The 16,721-nt window shown below is 40.9% G+C and overlaps 2 protein-coding genes across 2 annotated transcripts in view; one reads left to right on the top strand and one right to left on the bottom strand.

Annotated features, from left to right (window-relative positions):
* LOC116391326 (exostosin-1) overlaps window positions 1-16,721 on the top strand; it is a 175,741-nt gene that overhangs the window by 85,322 nt on the left and 73,698 nt on the right. The gene's annotated exons all lie outside the window — the stretch shown is intronic.
* LOC116391327 (moronecidin-like) lies at window positions 15,044-16,188 on the bottom strand. The gene is given in 4 exon segments (XM_031861822.1): window positions 15,044-15,319; window positions 15,716-15,743; window positions 16,051-16,105; window positions 16,108-16,188. Coding segments are annotated over 4 exon segments (234 nt in total). The 3' UTR covers window positions 15,044-15,249.

Raw genomic sequence — 16,721 nt, forward strand, 5'->3', positions numbered from 1 at the left:
ATTTGATCAATTCTTCACACTTTTGCTTTTGTGATTTTGGAAACGCGAACAAAATTGACATGACCCTCAAAACTCGATCACAATGCTTTGATAAGAATATGCAGGGGATCCTTGTTTGAAATATTTGTTCATGTGTTTCTGTTAAAAACAAACAAAAATGGACTGATATAATGTTTGTGTTTCCTCTATTCAACAGCGGTGCAGCACCACTGCTAATTGATAAGGGCCGCTCCTATGTAAATCTCTGCTTTAATCAGCCAGACATATTTCAGCTTGTGTTTTGTTTTTTAGAATTAATATTTGAATGTCATGCAAGGCCAATGCTGACAAAACGACATAACACATATACTGTATAGATTTCTTTAATTAAAGAGGAGCGGAGGAGGGTGTGTCTCTTGTGTGTTAAATGTGAAAATGCAAAAAATGCATAGCCGGAGTTATTTAATTTCATTCTCTCAGGTTGCTAATTAAGTACTTTACTTCATGTATTCCATTATTAGACAGGACAACAGAGAGTAAAGGTGACACGAGAAAGTATTAAAACAGAGAAGAGAGAGGAAATAGGCCGAGTAGAAGGACAGGAGCAAGGAGGAGGAGAGGCAAAAAGTCTTGAAGCATTTTATCAAACCGTAATTTGATATCTACAACTCTACAGATATGTGTCTATGGTTGCCATTTGTGTCAGTGGGTGCGCAAAATATGTTCCGACAAAAATTCTGAAGGAAGAACTGAGTGTTAGCCGTATCAGCCCCGCATTTCCAGTGTTTCTTAGGCTCTAATTTTACACTCTTATCCGGAGTTGCAACGTTAAAACATACAACACACAAGAGGCCTAGCACTTAAAGGAGAAGCACGGGGACAATAGGAAGCCAAACTAAGAAGAAGGGAACATATTTATTCAGTAGAATGAAGAGACGGCTTCAATGTAGATATTTACTGTGGTTACTCAAATCAATGAACTGAGAACCCAAAGGCATCTCACTCACTGTATTGTTGAATTTGCCCGTTAGGAACACAGACATCCTGGAAAAGAAGGCTTGTCATCTGTCTTCATTCATCTCGCTCTGACTCATGTTAGTGTCCAATTATCGCTCCGCAGTTTGTCTTCATTCTGCTCGAGGAGACTTAAAGGGTGGGAGCGAGAGAGAGAGAGAGTGATGCTGACTGAGTGATATTAAATAGAAAACATACAAACAGTAGTTGAAAGATGTGGTTACAGATTCAATGGAGGACTGAAGTGAGGAGGACAGAGAAAAGTGAATACACCGAACTGGTCCTGTCACTGCACTCTACTAACTTTATGACACGCTCAAACATACTGCGTGTTCTCAACAAGTACTTTAAATTAAATGATAGCTGCTGGGAGTCAGTGCCGGCCATGTTGAGGAAGAAGAAGAAGAAGGAGGCAGAGGAGGACGATCCATCCATCCATTTTCCTCCGCTTATCCGGGGTCGGGTCGCGGTGGCAGCAGGCCAAGCAGGCTGACCCAGACCTCCCTCTCGCCGGCAACATGTTCCAGCTCATTCTGGGGGATCCTGAGGCGTTCCCAGGCCAGCTGGGAGATGTAATCTCTCCAGCGTGTTCTGGGTCTTCCCCGGGGTCTCTTCCCAGTTGGACGTACCTGGAAAACCTCCAGTGGGAGGCGTCCAGGAGGCATCCTAATTAGATGCCCGAACCACCTCAGCTGACTCCTTTCGACGCGAAGGAGTAGCGGCTCGACTCCAAGCTCCCTCCTGATGACCGAGCTCCTTACCCTATCTCTAAGGCTGAGCCCGGCCACCCTACGGAGGAAACTCATTTCGGCCGCTTATAGCCGCGACCTTGTCCTTTCGGTCACGACCCAGAGTTCGTGACGATAGGTGAAGGCAGGAACGTAGACCGAGTGGTAAATTGAGAGCTTTGCCTTCCGGCTCAGCTCCCTCTTCACCAAGACGGTCCGGTGCAGCGCCTGCTTTACTGCTGCAGCCGCACCGATCCGTCTGTCGATCTCCCGCTCCATCTTACCCTCACTCGTGAACAAGACCCCGAGATACTTGAACTCCTTCGCTTGTGGTAGGCACTCCGTCCCCACCTGGAGGGAGCAATCCACCGGTTTCCGGCAGAGCACCATGGCCTCATATTTGGAGGTGCTAACTCTCATCCCCACTGCTTCACACTCGGCTGCAAACCGCCCCAGTGAATGCTGGAGGTCACGATCCGAGGAGGCTAACAGGACCACATCATCTGCAAACAGCAGAGAGGCGATCCCGAGACCCCCGAACCTGACGTTCTCCACCCCCCGGCTGCGCCTAGATATCCTGTCCATGAAAGTCACGAACAGGACCGGTGACAAAGGGCAGCCCTGGCGGAGGCCGGCCAACACCCAAACTCCCAGAACCCCTCCAGTAGTCTTGCGAGGGTAAAGAGCTGGTCCACTGTTCCACGGCCGGGATGGAATCCGCACTGCTCCTCTTGAATCCGAGGTTCGACAAGTGGTCAGAACCTCCTTTCCAGCACCCTGGTATAAGCCTTCCCGGGGAGGCTGAGTAGTGTGATACCCCGGTAATTCGAGCACACTCTCCGGTCCCCCTTTTTGAAGATGGGAACCACCACCCCGGTCTGCCATTCCATGGGCACTGATCCTGACCCCCATGCGACATTGAAGAGGCGTGTCAGCCAGGACAGCCCAACTATGTCCAGCACTTTCAGCATCTCAGGGCGGATCTCATCCACCCCCGGCGCCTTGCCACCAAGGAGCTTTTTAACTACCTTAGCGACCTCTGCCAGGGATATGGGTGAGCCTCCCCCTAGATCTTCAGGTGCTGCCTCCTCTGCAGAGGACATGTTGGTCGGGTTTAGGAGTTCCTCAAAGTGCTCTTTCCACCGCCCGACGATGTTCCCCGTCCGGGTAAGCAGTTCCCCCCCCCTGCTGAGAACAGCCTGGGGTAAGCCCTGCTTTCCCTTCCTGAGCCGTCGGATGGTTTGCCAGAACCTCCTTGAGGCCAACCGAAAGTCCTTCTCCATGGCCTCCCCGAACTCCTCCCATGCTCGAGTTTTAGCATTCGCGACCACTGCAGCTGCAGCCCTTCTGGCCTGCCGGTACCTGTCAGCTGCTTCAGGAGACCCCTGGGCCAACCAGGCCTTGAAGGTCTCCTTCTTCAGCTTGACGGCTTCCCTCACCTCCGGTGTCCACCACCGGGCTCTCGGGTTGCCGCCACGACAGGCACCGATGACCTTCCGGCCACAGCTCCCCAACCTCCCTCGGGATGTGTGAGAAGTTCTTCCGGAGGTGGGAGTTAAAGACCTCCCGGGCAGGGTCCTCCACCAGACGTTTCCAGTTCACCCTCACTACACGTTTGGGCTTGCCGGGTCTTTCCAACCGGTTCCCCTGCCATCTGATCCAACTCACCACCAGGTGGTGATCAGTTAACAGCTCTGCTCCTCTCTTCACCCGTGTGTCCAAGACATACGGCCGCAAATCAAATGATAAGATTACAAAGTCGATCATTGATCTCCGGCCTAAGGTGTTCTGGTACCAGGTACACTTATGAGCCACCTTATGTTCGAACATAGAGTTCATAGTGTTCGTTAGGAGGAAGATGAATATCTTTAAAATCATCAGTCTCTAATCCACACAGCAAATTGGCTGAGTTGATGTTAGCATGTTCCCTCTGCATCACCCAGGCCTTCAACTCACAACTTTTAACAGTAAGGGCAGTTTATGATCTTGTTGAGCCACCTGCTGAAGGAGAAACCCGTGACAGTTTCACAATGGGACTCACCAGGGCTGCATGTAAAGGCATGTGTCAATAATTCTGAAAACTTGTGTACTTCTTGTGGACAAAATGGAGATATCTGTAATTTATTTCAATAAATATTTATAGATATATGCTCTATTTCCATTGACTGCAATAGCTTAGACAATGATTGAAATTTAGTTTTGAAAGAACTGTCTGCTCGATTTTTGATAATTCAAAAATCTGATCTGAATCTTTGTGGAGGTAAGTCTGAAGATGCAGCGAAGCAAGTTTGGTCTAAATTTAGCAAAATATGTGGGATGCGGTAGGTTAAATTAGTTTTGCAGTTTTTGAGAAAAACAGAGTGATGTACTTCATCATTTTTGGCAGCTGAAAGCATCTGAACATTATTGCTCACTTGGGCTTACATTTTGGTGAAAGTTGCAAAGTGCTAGCATGTACGGCTGATGTGTTAACTTAAACTTTGGCTGGTTAGTGTAATCCAGTTGAGGAAATCTAGAATGGGACTGGACATGTGTGCAAAGTCTGGTTCATTGGCAGGTTTCCTAAAGGAGCAACAAGAAGAAGAAGAATATTGGCAAAGACGGGAGGGACTGGCAGCAGTGCCGCTGGCCGGCTCCTAATGACATATTATGTTGTTTGTCCATGCCCTCTAGAACAACACGGAGCAAGTGTTTTCTAATCTGTCGCCCCTAACAGTTGGATACAACATAATGTGCCTGTTCCATACAAAACCAAACCAAATCACTGCTATACATATCTGTTTCATGATATTGCATGGTAGGGTTTCGTTAGATTTCAGTACAAAACCGACTCGGTTAAGTTTAGGACAAAATCATGGTTTGGGTTAAAATAAGTACTTTGTTCAGGGTAGGGAAAATTTGTGGTTTGCGTTAAGCAGAGGAGCTTCATAAAACACACACCATTCAAACCACACAGAAACAAAATAAAACTCACCAAAACCATTGTCTTTCCACTGTTCCAGCAATTTGGTTGAAATAAACCCTTACATCAACAAGGTTGGATTTAAAAATATGCCGGCCTACCCGGTGTTTTTCACAAGGTTGGATCAACCTCATCACACCACTGATGCCACCCTTAAACACGACTGTAAAATGAGCCACCAAGTACAAAAAACATTATATTGTAGTCACCTCTGCCTCCATCCATCCGTTCTCACTGGCTTATCCGGGGGCCGGGTCGCAGGCTCAGCAGGCTCAGCAGGCTCAGCAGGCTCAGCAGGTTGTTCCAGACGTTCTCTCCCCAGCAAAATGTAAGGACATGATTCACCACAATATGTGACTCAACGCAAGCAGTCGTGTAATGTGCCTTTTCTGTATTGTTTTCCCTTCACACTGACACAGTGACAGTACACGGTCCCTGTAACCCCGCATGTTCAGAGTAACGTCTTCTCAACAGTTTGTTCTCAAAAGACGCACGCCTACGTGTAGTCGAAGATAGAAGTTGTTCGTCTCTATTTTCCTGTAACTTCTAGAATATTAGTATGTTTTTGTTCATATCGTTCATCAGAACTTTGGCCTCACTCAGAGGCCGGCCGGCGAAGACGACTTTGATTTCGAAACAGGAATCTTAGGTTTCATGTGATAGCCCATTGGCAAAATAAAACAGACAACAGATCTCACATGAGGAAGTTCAATGCATTCCGATGTCAGCTTTACGTTCATAAGATATCGTTGAAAGAACATGAAAGAAACCCGTATCTGTATCTTTCCCGACATTCGCCTTGCTCGGAGGTCATCCTTACCATAATTACACAAAATAAGGAGCAATGAAATCTGAGATTTTTTTTGCCACTAATCTACGAGAATATCTGTTTTTTCTGTAAATTTACAACTTTAATCTTGGAAATCCTGAGCTTGTTTTTCGGAATATTACCCGCTCCCCCGGCTAAATAATCTTTATTTTTTTTCCTTGCAATGGCTCTAATATGCCGTCATACCCTTTTTGCCTTAATGATAAAATAGTTCTCCCCAAATTAACTGCTAAAATATGGGAACGCAGCAGGTACCTAGTCCTCAGCCTGTAACGATGTAAAATGTCTTTTGTGGTTCTTTTTTTTTTGTATTGTACTGCAAAATACTGGTCACATTATGAGATCCATTCAATTTACAGTAAAGTGTTTTGTACACCACATCGGCCTTTTGGCATCTGTAATGGAGGGCTCAGGTGTTGCAGCATGCTCAAGTTGCAGTTTGCAGCGTATAACAGGAGGAACGTGAGGATGACATTCCCCTGCTGCATGTCTGCCCTCGACGGACACTGTTTCACTCAGATCAGCAGATCAACCCCTGATCACTTTACATAGGGCGGTAGTGTAACTACCGTAACTGCACAAACACACACACACACACACACACACACACACACACGTGCACGCACACACATCTGTAGCTCGTCTCAGGTCAGAAGAAAATCTGCAGGAGTCTGCTGCCCATCATAGCTCCATTGATTTTCTTTCTCCTGCGTCAGGGCTGTGTTGTCAACAGACTCCTCCGACCATGGAAGATGAATTATTCACAGGACGGCTCTGCCAGGATCTGTAAATAAATACTTAACTAATATTGCCCCCCCCCCCACAACCCACAGGTCTCAGTTTACTGTGAGGGGGAAATGAAGAGAGCAGCAAATCCTGCCCTAAATACATATTTTCATTCATCCATATTGGAATCTGCGAAGTGTTTAATAGCTGGCTTATATTTGTGGTGACACTGGTGTTGCCGCACCTCATCATGTACGAGCTGGAGTCTGGCTCTTCATGCAATTGATCCTCAATGATGGCACTTACATTTGTAGGTGTTTGCACTAAGTACATTTAGATACTTTTGTTTTTTTTAACATCAAAGGCAATTTTATTAGCTTGATTTTTTTGTATTTTATTGAATGAATTATTAGTTGTTAATGTGATTCATTAATGATATAATCTTTTTTCATCTTGTAATTTTATGTCACTATCATTGTCCTTTAAGAACTGGGCAAAAGAAGGCTTCATTTCTCTTTGGATGAGCTTTGAAATTTCATCATGATGGCTTGATCAATACATTATATACATTTTTGTTGTTGTTTATTGTGACACATATTGTTGCAGCTACATCTGTACTAGTGATTGTCACAGAGTACTCTGAGGATCAGTGGGTAATTTCTAAAAATAACTAGAACAGAAATAACAAATGTGCTCTCTCCACAGGCTGTTAATCTAACAAATGGTTAGACACAGTTTTTTAAAAATATTAAATCAAAAACCCAGCGAGGGGTATTTTGTGATGCTAAATCAAGCAAAAACAATCAACAGCAAGGAAATAACATAATTTGACTGTCTGTGGAGTAGCTCTAATTACACTAATGGAAACTGGCTGAAACATATCTCCCTATTTGTGGCTTTACTGTGAAATCCTCTCGAAAGGCGTATATGCAACATACCTGGGAATAATACACCCAGCATTTCTTGCAGTTTTGCCTAAATGTTGCTCTGCATGATAATGATAAACCCCAATATCAAACCTGGACTGGAATAATATATAATATCCAAAAATCATACTGATTTTGAAATAGTAATGTAGTTACTTAACCTCAATTAAAGTACAACTTTTTGAGGCACTTGTACTATTCTGAATTGTTTCCATTTTCTGTTTTTTTCTACTATTCCTACTTTCAGAGACAAATATTGTACTTTTCACTCCTCTACAATTATTTGACAACCATAGACTGTATATAAGAAGTGGACATAGTCATGACGTCACCCATTGGTTTGTGGACTGCTGTTTTGAAGGCACAAGTTTGGCATTGTTAGCCGTCGCTATCTTGTTTTTTGCAACCAGAAGTGACATGAGAGGGTGGAGCTAAGGTCAACGGAATGTTAAATAAAAAAGACACTTTTATGTAACCAAAATGTTACAATTAACTTTTATGACCTCAAAACACACTGTGAAAGGGTTAAAGTTGTAAGATGAAAACACGGAGAACCCCCAGGCCGGACAACGCTGTGGTAGCCACCTGTCAATCACAAGGATGCCATCGCCTAAACCAAAGTTTTTCTTCTAATTGACTCTAAATGTACCATAATTTACTAAATGAACATCATGCTGTATTGAAGAAGACTTGAAACTAGCGACTGAGACCATAAACTCATGTTTACAATCTCTACTGAGGGAATAAATCAAGTGAGAAGTAGGGTCATTTTCTCATAGACTTCTATACAATCAGACTTATTTTTGCAACCAGAGAAGTCGCCAGCTTATGGTTATTAGAGAGAATGCAGGTTTAAGGCACTTCCACATTGGCTTCTCTTTTCAGACCCAGAGGTTGCCGCCTGTCTACAACTTTAGTTACTTCACAGATTTAGATTAATAATCAAAAAGATAATCAACAAACAAATAATAAATTATTATTACAGGTGGAGATGGAACTTAATCGCTCCCCAGGGGCAAATTCAAAAGCTATCCACCAACAATTAGCCCAGCTGCAACATTAAAGTGATGCTTGTACACATGAATGCATAAATAATTCTAATCCAATCATATTATACATTAGTCTGAAACGGGTGATCCTGCATAATGAGTTGGAGAGAGTATTTCTACACTGCTATTATTACTTAAAGAGTAACTAAATACCAGGCTGAAAATAAGAGTTTGGCTGAAAGATTCAAACCTGTGACCACACCCAACATCACTGTGATGTCACGGGGTCCTGGAGTACGCATGCACGTCGCTGCAGCGAGTTTATCCTTTTAAGATCTGAGTAATTCTTCCACCACTGACTAGCCTAGCTTGAAATCGTTAAATGAAGCCCATTTCCTTTCGGATACACCAGGACAAGTAGCCCTGTGTTACCGGTTTACAGCACAGCCACCTGCCCGTTTCGATGCCCCTGTCTGAAAAGGTCAAGAAAGCAAAGTGTCAAGAGCCCAATGATGTCTTTTTCAGGCCAAAACCATTTTCTCCAGGGTTTCAGTCTATCAATCTCTTTGCACTTGTATGTTTTATCTGCACTCAACTCTATGTACCCAAAAGGTCATCCTAGTTTATTTTAACTTGCCATTCAAATCCTCCACTCTAGTGTGGAAGGGAGACAGTACAGGTGAATAGGGGGGACGCGTGCCTGCTCTCTGTGCCTGCGGCCTGTGCTGTGGTGCCTTTGGGGCGCCCAGTGCATTTCACGATGACTTCAATGTGCACGCAGCACCTCAGGTATAGCGAGCCGTATAGAAGACAGGTTACCGTGAGGCAAAGCATCATGAGAGGAATGTAAAAAAAACTAAATAATAATGGAATTATGTTAGCCTACCTTAGTTTAAAATGTTATTTTCCACATGTTCCAAAATGAACACTCTAAGCAGACTTGATTACTGTGAGCAAATGTTTCTGTTCCAAGATTTAGTGATCCACATGATCACCGTAACCATGATCACGATGAACAGTTTCAACCGGTATCCTCATGAAACTTCCCCAGTTGTCTTACCATTTCTTCAATCGTTTTATTTAGTATTACAAGTTTTCTGAAATGTTATATTTAGATATGCAAAAGAGTCATTATGTTATTTTGACTTATTTTCATACATCCACTTAAGAAATATCTGAATATTGGATAAAGCCAGGTTCAACATTCTTGTTTCATTTTGTTAAGATATTAGAGTCAAAGGTTTTCACTCATGGAACTTTGTATAGCTCTTGTTATCACTCCATAAATCAGAAAACAGTGTCAACAGCCAAAAAAAAACAACAATTTACTTCATGCGTTTAGGAAATACATTTTGTATAAATCAGTCTATGAACAAACCCCTCTGTCAAAACCTTCAGAAGATAGATAGGAATGAAACTGAAAAGTCTGGTGTATGTAAGTGCTGCTGAAGTGGAGATTTCTGGCTCAGTGTATGAGAAGAAAACTTATTTTTAGAAAGCCTTTAAAATTCCAAAATGTCGAAAAAAAGAAGGTAGAAAGGGTTCAAAACAAACAAACAAACCATAATATTTCCATGAAACTTCCCCAGTTTATTTGGACATTTGTTTATTACAAGTTTTCAGATGTTTTATGTTTAAATATGCAAATAAGGCATTATCCATTGCTAAGATGTTGTGAGTTTAGGAGAAATCTACAAATGTAAATATACAAAGTGGTAAAATAAATCCATAAATGTGTATTTTGGATGTTTTCTTTCCTCTAGTTTGAGAGATGACTAAAAATGTTTTTGCTTGTATTCGCTCAATTAGTTAATCTTGTTTTCTCGAGATTCTAAAAGCATTCGGTAAGTACAGTTGAAATGCAACACACGGCATGCCACTGTGTGGGATTAATGCCTGTGTGAGATTGTTTCCATTCAACAAAGAGGCGGTCATGTTATTGCTATGCTTCATAGGTTTAATCCTGCGGTGTGAAGCAGCAGGTCCTGACCCCCATTTGTGACTGTCTCTCATTTTATGAGTTTTGGATTAAGAAGAATCTGCCATGTTGGGTTTGCTGCATTGTAAGGAGGTTTGTAACAAGATCACTGGGATCACAGCTATTTCTCTGTTAGACCTCGAGTTTGATCTGAGCCGACAGCTCTTTCTCTCTCTCTCTGTATGGATTTGGTGGATTGACAGAAGAAAAGAAGTAAGTCTTGTTCTGTCTGTCTCTCTTAATGCCTCGCTCAGGCACTTTATCATATAAACAGGACCACTTTAGAGACGGGGAGCCCAGATTCTTGTTACCAATGGTTAACTCGCCGTCAGTTTGAACCGTTACATGCGTGTGTGTGTGTGTGTGTGTGCATCTGCCTGTGTGTCTTCATATGTCTCTTCTTTTGCGTGTTAGGGCTGCAGCTTGCGATCATTTTTCATTTTGTCTTTATGTAAATGTCAGGAAAGCACCAGAGGACTGCAGCTGTTGATGTGTTGCTCTCACGGCATGGCCGTGAAGACGTTGAAGTGTTAAAGTTAATGTAACAAACATCCTTATTTTAAGCCAAACCATGATTTTTCTTTTCCAAACCGAACGTTAACCACATGTTTAAAACGGCGACCGTCATCTGGTATGTGAACGTAATTTTCTAGGCGACAGGGTTGAATACAATTCATCAGAAAACATAGTTTTGTTTGCTGAATTTTAACAAAGTAAAATACAGCTTGAAGCTCTGCCCTGAAGGTACTCATTTGCTTCCTTATGGCATTTAAATAGATAGTTGGTGTTTATGTTGCAAGATAGGAACATCCCCCTTCAACAGAACGAGGAGAAATGTTGTATCACACATCAGCTGAAGAACTTTTTACCGTTGAAACGTTCCCAACCTGCAGTTTTCCTTGGTTCAAATAAACAAACACAGACAAGAAAACAAATCCATCAGCCACAAACAAAAATTTTAGTCAGGATGTCTAAAAGAAAATAAGCAGTGTTTTTTATTTAGGTCCTCGAGGCAGCGAGACAGACAATTTGAAGGGCTACATACTGTATATTTGATGTGTTTATAGATATCCACTGTGTATATCAGTCTCTTTTTAATGCCTGTTTGTCAGCTGCCTACCTGTCAAACTGTCTGTGTTGAGGAGAGAGAGAGAGAGAGAGAGAGAGAGAGAGAGAGAGAGAGAATTGTTCTGGGGGATTTTATCCACATTTGGCAACTACTTGGGAGATTGGTGACATCCACCATATTGATCGGTACACACACACTCTTTTCCTTGCACTCCTCTTCCTCACGACTTCTGCATGTTTTTCTCCATGGCCCAACCTCACTTTGCACTTTCACTGTATGTGGTGTTTACGTTCTTTTGTTAGATGCAGCTCTCAAGGTGACATGAACAACCATCCGCAAGGCGACTTCTCTGAATAAAAGGCTGCATTGGGTCAAGCGGTATTTGAGCCATCTGCAAAAGTGTGACTGTGTTCAGACACACAGCAAGAAATGTACACATTGTGGTCATTTAGTTGAATTTTATCAGCAGCACATCTGGTTGCTGATGCACGACAGTGGGCATTAACAAATTATTAAGTTCCACCTCCAAACAAAGTAATCAGGCTTAATAATATGTGTGTAAAAGCCTGAAGTGCACTTCACACCTTCATTGGGTAAAATGAATATAGAATATATGTGTCTATTGCGTGTTAACAGCGTGTAGGATTTCTTTGGTCCAGCTATCAAGATGTTATACTTGTACTTAACATTAAATAATAATAGTATATATTTGTTTGTATTGATATATTACTGACTATTTATTCATGACATACTATTGTAATAAATACATGAGATAAGGACACACACAAACTTTAAATTACAAAAGCAGTAATCTCAGGGATTCAAGGACATTGCTTTACATTTAGGTAAATATATACAGTATATATGCATATATGCATCGCTTCACAAAGTCAAACCTTGATGTTGTGATTGTTGCTATTATTACTAATTCGGAGTGAGTTCGAGAGGAGGCAGAGAATATAAAAGTGAGCTACAACAAGAGGGATTGTGATGTTGTTCCTGTGCTGAAGCTTTTGTAATTGATGACATATTTGCCCGTTCTTTCTTGTTTGCCCTGTATGACTTCTCACACCAGGCCTGTATTAAGAGGCCACTCCAGATCAAGAAAACATTTTATTTTTTATTTTACTGTACGTACAGAGCTCTTTCCTCCCAGTATGATTCTCATCAAACTGCTTTGAAATAAAAGTAATTTTAATTTAGAAATTTAAATGCAGGAAACATTTGAATAATGAGCTGCGCATAGTGTATTTCTTTCCTTATTGATTAATATGTTGACTATTGTCTAATATTAATGGATTATAAAATGCTTATAAAATATCAAACAATTAAGAAAAATAGCCATCATCATTTCTCATCTCTTCAAATTGCTCAAACATCGAACAGTGAAGCATCTCTTTGTCGAGGTTTTTCCAAAACCACACTACTGTTATTGTTATATCTGATCTTCAACAGCTTATGTGAATGGTGAACGTCTGTAATGCGAGGAAGTGAGAGGGGAGTCACCTGACTCTCCGATGCGGCTGAAATCATATTGACAGAACTGTCATCGAGACGTGGAGACCTCTCTCGCATTTGATATGCAGATGTCGGGATCCACGCTGACTACATGACTGTCTCCGCTCTCCCTCCCTCCCTCACATGCAAGTGACGTGTCGACAAAGAGCTCTCCCATTTCACCCACGCCCATCTTTAACCTTGATGCTGATCTGTGTTTGTGTGTGTGCCTGCCCTCTGTCATAGCTCCTCTATTATTTATCCTCTCTGTCTGGGTGTGTGAGGCCAGCAATCGCCTCTAGGTAAACAACCAGTGCCAGTGACACGGTTGACCCTCAGACACACGCGGTAAAAAACACACACACACACACACACACACACATACCTTTCTAACCTCATCCGTCCTCTGACCACATCTCATTTCCAATCAATATGTTTTAAGCGAAGCCCCATCTGCCCAAAACAAACTTTGCTCGATCGGTTGGTGTGTGTTTGTTTTATTCTATGGGGGTGGGGGGGGGGGGGGGCTTCAGGTGTCATTTTCAGGGTTGCTCCGTGATGCCCTTTGGGTTGTTTTCAGGCGACTGTGAGAAAGATCAATCATCCCTATCTTTGACACCTCAGCTTGCCTGGACTCCTCTCTCTGAGGCTAATCTTGCTGATTTAGTGAAGGGAAGAGGCAGGTGGTTTACTCACATGCTAAATATTAACCATCAATAACATCACATTGGAAATTCATATTAGAGCCACTTATTGGTTGGAACAAATCCTTGTGTAAAAAAAAGCATCTATACGCATGTTTTAATGATCTCGTGAAAGACAACGAAACGGCAGCTCATTCCTTTCAGCTCATTATTTTGGGTTTATGGCTTTGCGGCGAAAAGACAAGAGATGTTATACACACTATCATAAACTACAATGTACGCTGTTGGTTTGGCAAATTGGCACCATTAAGAGAATGTCGTATTAGCTATTAGCACTTCCTGTTTGTGATGTACCCATGGATTTACATACAACTATCGCTGGTTTACTTTCATACCAAAGGAAAATTTTAAAACGTGAAGATTGTCAGGCAAGTTCTGCAGTTAAAAGAGGGCGTCTTTTTTTATGATTTCCAAGTTATTTTCTGGAAGTATAATGATATACTCACATAATGCGAGTAGCTACTTGAATGGAGATTCAAACCGCCTAAGTATGTGGAGAGGAAAAGAGTCTTCTCCCAGTTTGTCTATTTGGTTTCATTTTCTGAAGATTAAAATAAAATAAGCTTACACTTTATTAAAATCGTGATTAACATTTATACATAATTCACTGCTCACAGCGGTTGTCTGCAATCAGTCCTATTTTTATCATATCCATGTCTTTTGAGGAGACAATCTGCAAATGTTCAGCTTTTCACTTTTATTTTGGTTGGGGCCATTCCTGGTTCGAGGAAAGTTTACACAAAGCTAGGTTGTATTCAATGTTTTTTCAGTACAAGCTTAATTGTTTTGCTCAGATTTCTAGCTGTTAATGTAACACTAATCAGAAGTCCTTACTCTGAATACATCTGCTTCGGGGATGTTAGGGATGTCATCTAAACACATAAAGAAATGAAGGTATTATATTATTATCTTGCTCCTAAACACAATCTAATAATAATTTTAAATAATCTGTACATTGACAATCTTGAGTGTCATTAATGTACTAATAATGTCCAAGATTTTATATATTATTTACTATATGGGCAAATAGAGTCCAACAGCCAAATATATTAAATGTGATATAATGTAAGAGTCTTACATTATATCACATTTAATATATTTGGCTGTTGGACTGTACAAGAAAAGACAGTTAATTGTACTGAATATTTTTCCCACTTGATGTTTTATAGAGCAAATTATTAATAAAAAAATCAGCTCATACATCACAAATAATCACGAGTCGAAGCCATAATCTGTGATCTGCACCCATCCCTCAACCACTTGTGAACATTGTCATTGCTGACTGGACATCGTGATTCTTTTTTAACATTCATCCATCATGCAGTGATTGTGAATAACATGAATCGTCATGATTATGAATTATTTCTTTTGCCATTCATAATTGTGATCAATGTTATAATTTTCTTTCTGACAGAGACATCAACTATACCTCCTGCCAGAATTACGTAATTCCCAAAGACTCGTGATTCTTTATCATTGACACGAGTACACCGGATGAAGTGATCACCAGCAGATCAGATCTAACCAATCTAACCATTTACCCAGGACTGAATCAAAAACATTATTCTTCATTAACATTGACAATCTTGGTATACAATTACAGGGACTTATTCACTTACAGAAAACCACTTATCTTGTTGCATTACAGCTTTATTCAGCAGGACAGTTATATTTTTTAACATTATTTTGCATTTTTTTCAAAACCAATTGCAGCGGTACCGAGAATCACTTCTCATCTCAAGTGCTTCATGTAAACTCAAGATTACAGGTTTGTTTACTCATCCGTTTGTTTCTTGCATTGCCAAGCAGAAAGCTAGAGCTTGAACCACGTTTTCAGGATCAACTGATTCAGTCCAGCCAATATGGCTGATCTTGATCGTCGTCCACTTGGCCTCTTTGTTGGTTCTTCAATGCATACCTAGTTTGAGAAGGCAATTACAGATATTAATAATTAAGTAACTTTTACAATCACTTGTCAAGCCAAAATGACAAAAATTCAATGAATTCAGCTTCTGAAATATGTCTGCTTTACTCTCTATTATTTAACACATTTGATATGAATTGATTTTGAATAGGTTGGACAAAAACATTTTTTTGAAGACATTCATTTGGTGAAATAGTGATAGGTATGATTCTCTCATGTGTAACATTTTGTAGATCTTGTAGATCAAATGATTATTAAATTAATGAGATTAATTAGATGAACTGATAACAGAAATAACAGGATTTTTGGGGGTCAGTTGTTATAAATCCAAACAATACACACACTTTTCCTGCATTTGTTGCAATATTTTCAACTGTCAGAAGTGCTTACCTCTGGGACTTCACTGTGTTTGTGTGTGCTAAACGGACAAAAAGATGAAAATTACATTATATCTTGTTATCATAGTCAGTCAATTTATTCATATTTAAATTTTTTTCAAATGATCACATTAATGATGCTCTCTTCACTTTGGGTTAGGTTTAGTGCTTTGCAGCAAATACAGCTGAGATGTCGGGACTAAATAACAGATTTAGTAAAACCCAGGCCTAAGTGAAGCTCTTTATAGCTAGTTAGTGCAAACAATTGAGAATGTGATACTCATGCTTAATTCATACCAAATCATAGGTCTGAATTCAACACAGAATGCATGTAAACTAATGATTTACCTCTATATCCCATCCTGGCACCTCTGAATGCAGCTTTGGCCCCGCGCCATAAAGATTTAAGGTGTTTAAAAAAACACTCCCGGGTTCGGCCATGAGGACGACGAGCGTCAACACAAGAAAGATCATAACGCACTTCATCCTGAAAAACAAACACACATCCAGTGTCAAATTTATAACATGATAACACAGTAAACCGCGACCTTGCACTTTCATGTGTACTGCCATATAATCCACATTCTTACAGATATATTTTTCCTTTACGTATTCTTAATTTTCTGTCTTTAGTAGTTTAGTATACATTGTATGTTTTCTTTGGGGTTAAAAAAAGTTCTAATATCTTTCTTAGTGTGAATCCACATCACATTTCCTAATGATGCTGCATTTAGTCAAGTAGAATGAAAATGAAATATTAATGTTTTACCTTTCCACTGATGGAGTCAAGAGACTGGTGTCAAAGAGAGCAAAGTAGGCAGTTGCATCTACAGCCAATGTGACATTTTGTACTCAACAGCTGTACCAGTCATTTTGGGTGGGTGGGACAAACATCAGTTCCTCAGTATTAGTGTGGAACTTAGCAGTATTGTATGCACTTTTTTCATGTAGTTGCTAAATTTCCCTTTCTTATTTAACAAGTTCTTCAAGTGGTGACAAAGTGGTTTGACTTGAGATTC

This window comes from Anarrhichthys ocellatus, unplaced genomic scaffold, assembly GCF_004355925.1.
Source record: "Anarrhichthys ocellatus isolate YVR2014 unplaced genomic scaffold, GSC_Weel_1.0 scaffold25, whole genome shotgun sequence".
In the NCBI taxonomy this organism is placed as follows: Eukaryota; Metazoa; Chordata; class Actinopteri; order Perciformes; family Anarhichadidae; genus Anarrhichthys; species Anarrhichthys ocellatus.